Here is a 9,631-nt window from a genome sequence, read left to right on the forward strand (position 1 = left end):
CCCTCCCCACCCTCCCATCCTCAACCACGACGGTCACCCCCCACTCTCCCACCTTCAACCATGATGGTCACCCCCTACCTTCCCACTCTCAACAATGACGGTCACCCCCACCCTCCCACCCTCCACCACAATGGTTACAGTTCTACAACTTGGCTAAAAGAGCCAAGACAGGACTCAGGCCATCTGAGGCAGAACCACGCCTAGCTGGAAAGGGCCACTAACATGGAAGGGAACCACTAGGTATGCTTGACCCAGGGGCCTAAGGAACAGCCATAGAGCCCAGCTCAGGTCAAGGGAAACCTGAGGGGCAGACACTCTGTTTTGGCCAGACTCTGGTCCCAAGTGTTAAAAATAACAGGTTTGGAGATAAGATAGTGCTGTCCCTGACACCTTCTGCTCAGGGGTGCTTATTTTTAAATCTCAGAATTAGCCTCAGGCATGGGAGGAGGGGAGGGACAGTTGCGAGGTCACCAAGCCATAGCCCTCTCTCACCCAGACACTTGTCCCTGCTGGTCTTGGTGCCAGACAACCGTTAGGGTCGGGGGTGGGGGAGACAGAGGCTTTTGTGAAGGACGCCTGTCCATGCCTCACTTTCCCAGGGATGAACGCTGACTAGTAGGGTGGGTGGACAATAGCTGGACACGGACCTTTCTGAGAGGCCAGCTGTTGTGGGGCTGGCCTGTCTTCTCCCACCGTGCCACTGCTGAGGTAGTCTGGTTGAGGCTAGGAGCTGTCTCTGTATAAGCAGGTGGCTGCCCCATCAGGACACGGGCTTACCTGTTTGCTGGATTCTTCGTCGGAGCCAAGGCTGTCCTCTCCATCCTCCTCCTGGTCGTCGGTGTCTGACTCAGCCATGGCGATGGGCACACACACGGGCTCAGAGTCCCCAGGAGTGCCCTGACCGGGTCGCTGGTCTTCCTCAAATCGTGTTTCCTTGCGGGCTGGGGGCGCCTTCTCGCCCTCTGGGGGTGGTGGGGACCTGGGGGCAGCGATGCAGCTGGGCAGCTGGCTGTGGGTGGCAAGAGCCACCGGTTTCTTGGGTCGCCTCCGCAGGAGCCCACAGCAGAAGTCCCAGGTGGTCCGCTTGACAAAGCGCAGACCCCGCTGGATGCGGGCCAGGGCCAGCTGGAGGTTGTTCATCTCCCCATCCTCATCAGGGGCGGTGAGGTTGTCCGCACTGAAGGAGCTGAGCAGCAAGGCCAGGAAGAGGTTCAAGACCTGTTGAGGCAATGGGTCAAGTTCACCCAGGCTCTACTGAGCCATGGAGGGGAAACTGAGGCCCTAAGAGACTCTGAATACTGCTGAGGGCAAACAGAGGCACGGGGCCTGGGCTCTCACCTACCCCTCTCCTTCTCCTGCATATGGGAGCTTCATTTACAGAAGAAAAATGAATTCAAATTCTTCCTGCCAAAGGCTCAGACAACCAGAGTGAAAACCTTCAGATCCGGGCCCCTTGTATTTTAGCTCAGGGTCAAGGAGGGAGCTACAGATGGCGACAGGGTGGGACTTGCCTGGGGAAAGAGTCTTAACCAGGCAGCAGCAGCAGCAGCCTCCACAAGGGCCTTCTTCTACCTCCCTCTTCCCCTCTGGCCTTTGGACTAAGTAGGTGGGGCACAGTGGGGTGTGATGGCCCAGGGATCCTTCCTGGGAAATGGGGAGTCAGAGACAAGGCAGAGGGCCCCCAAAGAAACTACTAAAACCTCTAAGGGCTTCGAAAGAGCTGAGTCTGTGGGTAAAAGGGAAGTGATTAGCTTTGGCTCAGCACAGAGCGGGCTACAGCTGGGCATGTGTGGCTGCTAACCAAGCAATCTGCCCGTGTCTTAGGATGGTCATGGCACCTTTCCGTGTGAGGGTCACAGGAAAGGGAGCAGAGAAGGCATCAGCATTCAGATGTCCCAAACCAATTGTGTGGCGTGTGACAAACCTGAATGGTGTCATGGGAAAAGGTGTACTGCCTAGCCCCACGGAGGAGAAATGAAGACGGCACCTTCTCTCAGTCCCCAGGAAGGAGCTCAGCGGAAGGGGCCCTTGAGCAGGGTGACCAGACGCGTCGCTGAGCCCTGCTCCAGGTTCTCTCAACTTTCGGGGATGCACCCTGCCTCAGGTACTCCGTATCTGCCAGAAAACTGGGGGCGAGCATTCTGAGGAAGGTGAGGACCAGGCCTCTGTAAGAAGCCACTGATGAAGAAAGCAGCATCTGCTCCCATGGCCAGCAAAGGCTGAAGGTGCTTTCTGTCGACTCTGGAGAAGTGACTGCCTCTGACACCTGGCCGCCTTTTCCATGTCCTCACCAGGGACCAGGGATTCAATATTAATCAAAACTGCTATCAAGGCTGACCTCTAGCCTGGCCCCTGGCCTCTGTTCCTGCTGCCCACTGAGGGTCCTCCCTGTGGCCCATATCCCTCACCCACGCCACACAAATCCAGACTCCCTAAGAGTCCTGGGTCCAAGCTCCAGGCAAGGCAGGAGGCCTTGTCTACCCACGCAGGACCCAAGGGCCTCCCGTCTCCAGCTTTGGAAATTCGTTCTTCTGGGGCTTCCCCGTCAATCACGCGTGGCCCCGGCCTTGCCCATTTCAGCAGCAAGCTTGCTTCCACCCACGCAGCTGGCCCCAGCAGCGGCCCAGTTCCCAGGCGAGGCGGCAGCGTGGGTTGGCAGCTTCCCTCCTCCAGAGCCTCTAATCTTCTGTCCCCAGGCAGATCTGCTCAGAAATGGCAGGGCTCTGGTGAGGGGCGGCTCAGCCCAGCATCGGGCTGAGTGCTGGGCACATTTGCTTTCTTTTTGGAGCTGAGTCTGGCAGCTCCTGGAGCCAGGTAGGGACTAGGTGAGGCTCTGTTCTGATGGGAGGCTGCTTTGAGGGGACGGAAAGGGATGATGGGCCACTGATGCTGTGTACGCATGCTCTGATTCCTCTCCGGGCACTGAGCTTTAGGCTGGGGACTGAGGGATGGGCAGTATGCTGGGCTCTATCCTGGCCTGGCTGAGGCACATGGATGGTGAAAACAGGCAGGTCAGGGAAGTGGATCCAGACCTCCCTGTGTGCTGGGGTGACACTGTGCTGCCCATGAGGGCATGGTATTCACAGCGGGGCCCGATCATGCAAATGTTGGTCCTATGTTGGTCTCTGATGTATCCACTAAAGAGGTTCCTGTCCTGAGCCAATGAGTCACTGTGACCTTGTCCCTTCTGGGCTAGAAACCTTCCCTAACTACTCTAGCTGGGGAGGAGTGACACTCATGGGCCCTTCTTGAGGGGCACTGACCAGTTGTTTCTGTCTGAGGGTCATTTCTCCACATCTCTCAGGCTCATGTTCACCCACCAGCATCTGGGCCACGCCATGCAAGTCTGAGCAGAAAGCCATATCGCCATTCGCCGGTCACAAGGGACAAGTCAATAAAGGAATTAAAAACAAGCAAAGCCATGAACACCCATGCAGATGAGTGTGCAGATAGAGGGATGAGCAAAACGCAGAGAATGAGGGGTGAGTGGAGGGGTGGGTGAGCCGGTGGCTGAGTGAACGGCTCGTTGATTGATGAACTGGGTGGATGGGAATGGTGAACGCAGGGCGTATGGGTAGGCTGATGGGTGAGAGGAGGGTAGAGAAGAGAGCAGGTAGACGGGTGGGGGGGATGAATGAGTAGGTGGGTGGGCATGCGATCAGGTATGAGTGTGTGTGTGTGTGTGTGTGTGTGTGTGTGCGTGAGAGAGAGAGAGAGAGAGAGAGAGAGAGAGAGAGAGAGAGAAAGGGAAGTTGGTAGACAGATGAGTGACCAGATGGACGGGTCGGGGAGGGAGTAGATATGGCTAACGTGTGAATGACTGGCCAATGAGCGAGTGGACAGGAGGACTGGTCACTAAGCCGACAGACTGATGAACAGGCGGGTGGTGAGTGGGTGACCAGGCGGGTAGACGGCGGGATAGGTGAGCACACTGAAGGGCAGACAGAGGCAAGACTGAATGGGTGAATGATTAGGAAGTGCTTACGATAACTGCCTGGGTGGACGGGTAAGCGTGTGCACAGGGGCACGAGCGGATGATAGGGCAGAAAGGGAGAGATGGGGAAACGAGCCCAGGAATGGTTGCCGGATCAGCGGCTTATGGGAAGGTGGATGGTTTCCTACGTGATTGGCTAGAGAGAAGCAAGTGGAGATAAACGGATGGAGGGGTGTCTGGGTGGATGGGTGGGTGGGTGGGTGGTCAGTGTGCATTACGAGGCCATGGCTCACTCACCACAAGGTTGCCAATGACCATGACAAGCAGAAAGACCAGCAAACACAGCGACTGCCCCGACACCTCCATGCAGTCCCACATGGTCTCGATCCACTCCCCACAGAGGATGCGGAAGATGATGAGGAAGGCGTGGAAGAAGTCCATCATGTGCCAGCGCGGCAGCAGGTTGGAGCCGCTGATCTGGTGCCTCAGCTCTGAGTAGTTCTTGCCGAAGAGCTGCATGCCCACCACAGCGAAGATGAAGACGATGATGGCCAGCACCAGCGTCAGGTTGCCCAGCGCCCCCACCGAGTTGCCAATGATCTTGATGAGCGTGTTGAGGGTGGGCCAGGACTTGGCCAGCTTGAAGACCCGCAGCTGAGAAAGAGGGGAGAGCAGGCAGGAGCCTTTGTGATGGGTGTGGGCCACACCATTATGTCCCCAGCGCCCACCTAAAAGCCCTGAGAGGTCTTGTTTCCAATACACACCCAACTAATTTCTCCTAGGGATCAATGCTGAATTTTGGCATACTCATTGAAAGTCTCCTGAGCTCCAGTCCATCTTTTCCGCCTTAGCTCTTCTCTGCCCCCACACTAAGCTCCTACCTTCCTCACTCTCATTTCTAGGGAATGCCCAGTGGATTCTCCCAGCCTGGGGTGCCCTTCCTCTATCAGACCTGTTCCCCCCAGATACTCCAGGACACCTCAAGCCATCTGACTCCTCCAATCTCCACCATCTTTCTTTCCTCTTAGGAAAAGATGGCGGGCACCCAGCGTGTCCCAGGCCTGTGCGTAGGAGGGATTGACTTTATGTGAATTTCAACACGCAAGGTTGGCATGGTTAACACCCTCCTTTGGTCCTTAAAGGTCAAGTGACTTCTCTAAGTTCCTTGGTGTATAGGAATAGGATCAGAATTAGAACCTACAGAAGGGCTCTTCCTTACTGCTCACACATCCCCACCAGAGCTGCAAATTCTTCCCCCAGGAAGCCTTCCCTGGCCACACTACCAGCCCCAGGAAGTCCTCAGGTATTCTAAGTTCCAAATGTGAGCCACACACAGACCATTCTGCGACATCTGAGATCCACTGAATCTGCCTCTGGGGTTTAGCGAGATCCTAGATCATTTAAGCACTTCCAAGTTTTAAAAGATGCCATTCAGCAGGCAATGCTCTAAGCGAGCCACCCACAGACCTGGTCGTGACTCTTAACTAGCCATATGACTCCACTCTCGGATCTTGCTAGGGCCCGAGATACATGAAAGGCCGTGCAATGGCCAGTTGTTCCCCGAGGAATGTCTTCCTTGTTGCCCCCCTCCACCAGATACCTCCACACTGGGCCAGGCACCCATTGCCAGAGCAGGACGGAGCCAAGCAAAGTGGCTCCTCCCTCTCTGCGGTGGGCGCATGCGCGTACCAGGCGGAAGGACCGCAGCACCGACAGGTTGCCCATGCGGGACAGGCCCAGCTCCATGAGGCTAAGGATGACAATGATGCTGTCAAAGATGTTCCAGCCCTGCTGGAAGTAGTAGTAGGGATCAAGGGCGACGATCTTGAAGGTCATCTCCGCTGTGAAGATCCCTGTGAAGACCTGGAGAGAGAGAGCAGGGGTCAGCGGGTCCTCCAGCGCTGGCCAGAGACCCTGGGCGGCAAGCACCCTGCTTCCTGACTCTTGTCCTGTAAGTGTCGTCCCCCCTCCCCTCCTGCCCCGCACCTCCTCCCCTGGCCTCTGGGCTACTCTCCAGGCTCATCAGCTCAGAAACAGCCCACATTCATCATGGGTTCTGCAGACATGATATTTAACGGCCACCCGCAGGGGAAACCGGGGCAGTTACAGCATCCTCACAACACCCCAGGAGTTCAGGGTCTTTGCTTCTGCCCTTTCTCCTTGTCTACAAGCCGACTGCCTCCCTGTACTAGCCTCCAGCCACTGCTTCCCCAGGGGGCTGGCACTGTGCAGGCATTGCTCTAGAGTACACGTGGCCTTGTTTTTAATGTGTGTGTGTGTGGGGGGGGTTGTTACGTGGTATACACACGTGTGGAGGCCAGAGGACATCAGGTATCCTAATCTACTGCTCTTATTCCCTTGAGACAAGGTCTCTCACTGAACCTGTAGCTAGGCTGGCATTCAGCAAGCCTCAGCCATCCTCCTGTCTCTGCCACCCACATCACTGGGGTTTTAGGTGCATAGGGCCACACCCAGCTTACATTTTTTTTTTCCAGATAAAGATTCTCACTATGTAATCTTGGTGGTTCAGAACTCTCTTTGCAGGCTGGCCTTGAACTCATAGAGATACGCCTGCCTCTGCTTCTTGGGTGCTAGGATTAAAGGCATGTACCATTATGCCAGGCTATGCCTGGCTTTTCATGTGGATCCTGGGGATTTGAACTCATCTGTATGCTTGCATATCAAGTGCTCTTACCCACTGAGCCAACTCCCCTGCCCACATATATTTAAAAAAAACTCATCCAAAAGCCTGACCCATGACCTGCAGCCCATGTGTGGCTGAGGCCCAATGCAAAAGTAAACTTAATATTTAAAAAAAATTTCATTTTCTGGTTCTTGATTGTGAACTTCCTAGGTGGCAATATTACATTGCAGTGTCCAAGGATGGACATGTTCTCTCAGAGGCATTCCCAAGGAACAGAGGCTGGCTTTCCTGGGTTTGTTGACTTATAACCAAACTGCTTGAATTGCATATAGAGTCTGATCTCCAGGAGCCCATGGTGTTGGTGGGCAGCCATGGTATACAACCCAAGGCCCTGAAGGATGCCAGGCTGACAGGGTATGGTCTCCAGAGGAGGGTATGTCTCCTGAGGTTAGAGCTGTGACCTCAGGGGTCCATAGGAGCAAGCTTGGCCATGGTGAGGAGATGGTGAATGGCCCAAGGAGACACTCAGGGGGCTTCTGGAAGGGGAGGGCGGCAGGCAGAGTACCCTGGGGACTGGACCAGGCCCGCAGCATGAAGACATGGGAGCTACAGGTACAACACTGGGGTCAGCAGTTAACAGGGAGGTCGTCTGGCCTGGTACCCTCAGGGAACTCTGCTAGAAGCAGACACTGACATGGCTTTCCATCTCTGTTCAGATGGGGCTCTGAGGAAGTGGGCGAGGGGGACCTTGCCACATACCAGCCCCATCTTCAATGTACAGAAAAAAATGTTTCTCCGAGGGAATCTCAGGCTCCACTAAAATCCACGGGCTGTCCTCTGCCCCTCCCCCAGCACACGAGCCCGTTCCGCTATTTCTCCATGTCACAGACCCCCAACACCTTGAGGCCTCCTCATCTCTCTGCTCCACCTACAAAGACTCATCCCTTTAGGCCTGCTCAAAAGTCCGAGTCCACAGCTCCCTGACATGTGGAATAGGCCACTTCAGACACATCACTTAGTCCCTTCCCTTCCCCTCTCATCGTAAGTACCCTGTGGGTATATGTATGGAGTCTTCTCTCTTTGGAATATGGCAGCAGTTAGATTTTGACCTGAAGGCTACCATGTTCCCCATCTGACACCACTATGCTCATTCCCATGCCTTGTGGGAGCCTTATGTGCCCAGCCTTGGTCCTCACTCGGCTGTGTTCAGACACCTCAAAAAGTGCTCAGCTTCCCTGAGAGCCCCTAAGAGCAGCTACTGGCTACCCCCTCCGTCAGCACCCAGGCTTGGACTTCCCTAGAGCCTGCCTGGGCACATGAAGAGTAAGGACATTTCTAAGGCCTGTCTGACGGGCTCCCGAGTGTTATTTCCTCAGCTCAGGGAGTGGTGGTTACTGTCAGCAGCAAGCACCCTAACTCCCACATGGGGCTGAGAGCACCCGGCCTAGGCAAAGGCTGCTTCAGATCTGAAAAGCTCTGGGCGTTCAGTGGGTTCTGAGGATGGCTTCCTATTTCCCTATCAGTACTGATAGAAACGTCCCAGCAAGTGGGAGACTTCTGGGGAACCTTAAGCAGTGGGGTTTGGGGCTTGAGAGGTGATTCTACTTGTAAAAGCACAGACTGCTCTTTTAGAGTATCAACTTCAATTCCCAGCACCCAAATGGCAGCTCATAACTGGATGTAACACCAGGTCAGCGGATCTGAGCCCTCTTCTGGCCGACTTGGGAACTGCACACATGTGGTACACATACAGACAGAGAGGCAAAACTCTCATACACAAAAGATAAAAAACTTTTTTGTAAGTTTTTAAATGGGGTTCACATAGCCCAGGCCAGTCTTGACCTCTTTTTAGAGACCTGTAAACCTGAGATTAACATGTGACACCGTGGCCCCTTTCCATGCTAACTAAAACGATCCACAGTGTCCTTTTCTGCTGTTGTTGTTATTCTATGGCAGAGATGAGCCATGCTAGTTTAACCAATTCTCCATGACAGACAATTTCCTCTCTTAGAAAGACTGCCATAATGAATACTGTTTTGTGGATGTATTGCTCAGTTATTTCCATCAGGTAGTTTTAGACCTGGAATGGTATGAACAACCATCGTTAGGGATTCTGATGTGGCTGACTGATCCTCAGAGACAGGTTTTAACCAGCCCCGCGAGCAGTAGAAGACAACGTTCTCCCTCTAACTGCTCATCCTGTGTTTCTGTTCCCAGCACACAGCTGGTTTATCAGCCATTCCTTTATTTTTGTATTTCTTCTTTTGCCAAACCTGCTCTTCATAGCCTTTGCTAACTGTTCTATTCCGGTGTTTGTTATTTTTGAACTGTATATAAATACACTTTTTAGATTAGAGATGCTATATGTCCTGCTGTGACTTTCCTGGCTTGTCATTTATTTTTATTTTTTAAATTAAGAAATACTTTAGGACTTGGGTATGATGGTGGTGCATGCCTATAATCCCAGAACTGAGCAGGGAGAAGGACCAGGAGTTGAGTGAGTTCAAGGCCAGCCCAGGCTACATGAGACCCTGCCTCAAACAAAACAACAAAACATTGAATCCTTCGTACTTGCTCCTAATGCTGTTTTACTCGATCTCACACAACAGCAGTAGGAATGGCGGAACTGACGTTTGCTGTACGCTATGGCAGGCATCCTTACAGTGTCTCTCCTAAGTTCCACCGTTTGATCCCCACAGTAGCCCTATGTGATATGCAATGCTTATTATTTCCATTGTGTAAGTAAGAAAACAGATATAAGACCCAAAGGACGGCTCCCACTGTGGTTTGGCCTCCCACTGCCCACACAGCTAACTCACAAAAGCACCAATCGTGGTGCAGTCGCTCCAAGGTGATCACTACCCCAAATGTGGCGTGTTGTCTGTCGTGTTCTTACATAGTAAATAAATTGAGAATATATCATATATTTTATTATATTAAACTTTATGTAAATGGTTTGTGTGAGTGTTCTTTTTTCAAGTATATATATACTGTGTACAATATTTTATTGTATGAAGCAGATGTAATTTATTTACCATCCTGCACCTTGGGTG

General features: G+C 53.2%; 1 protein-coding gene across 6 annotated transcripts in view; it reads right to left on the reverse strand.

Moving 5' to 3' along the window:
- The window catches only part of Scn5a (sodium voltage-gated channel alpha subunit 5), an 81,763-nt gene that overhangs the window by 33,370 nt on the left and 38,762 nt on the right, over window positions 1-9,631 (reverse strand). For all 6 annotated transcript variants that reach the window (XM_026779074.1, XM_026779072.1, XM_005348090.3 and 3 more), the window contains exons 14-16: window positions 5,624-5,797; window positions 4,232-4,588; window positions 778-1,218 (exon numbers count right to left, since the gene is read on the reverse strand). In XM_026779074.1, the coding sequence (XP_026634875.1) occupies window positions 778-1,218; window positions 4,232-4,588; window positions 5,624-5,797 (972 nt within the window). The remainder of the gene's footprint in view (window positions 1-777; window positions 1,219-4,231; window positions 4,589-5,623; window positions 5,798-9,631) is intronic.

Source organism: Microtus ochrogaster, chromosome 5 (assembly GCF_000317375.1).
Source record: "Microtus ochrogaster isolate Prairie Vole_2 chromosome 5, MicOch1.0, whole genome shotgun sequence".
Classification (NCBI taxonomy): Eukaryota; Metazoa; Chordata; class Mammalia; order Rodentia; family Cricetidae; genus Microtus; species Microtus ochrogaster.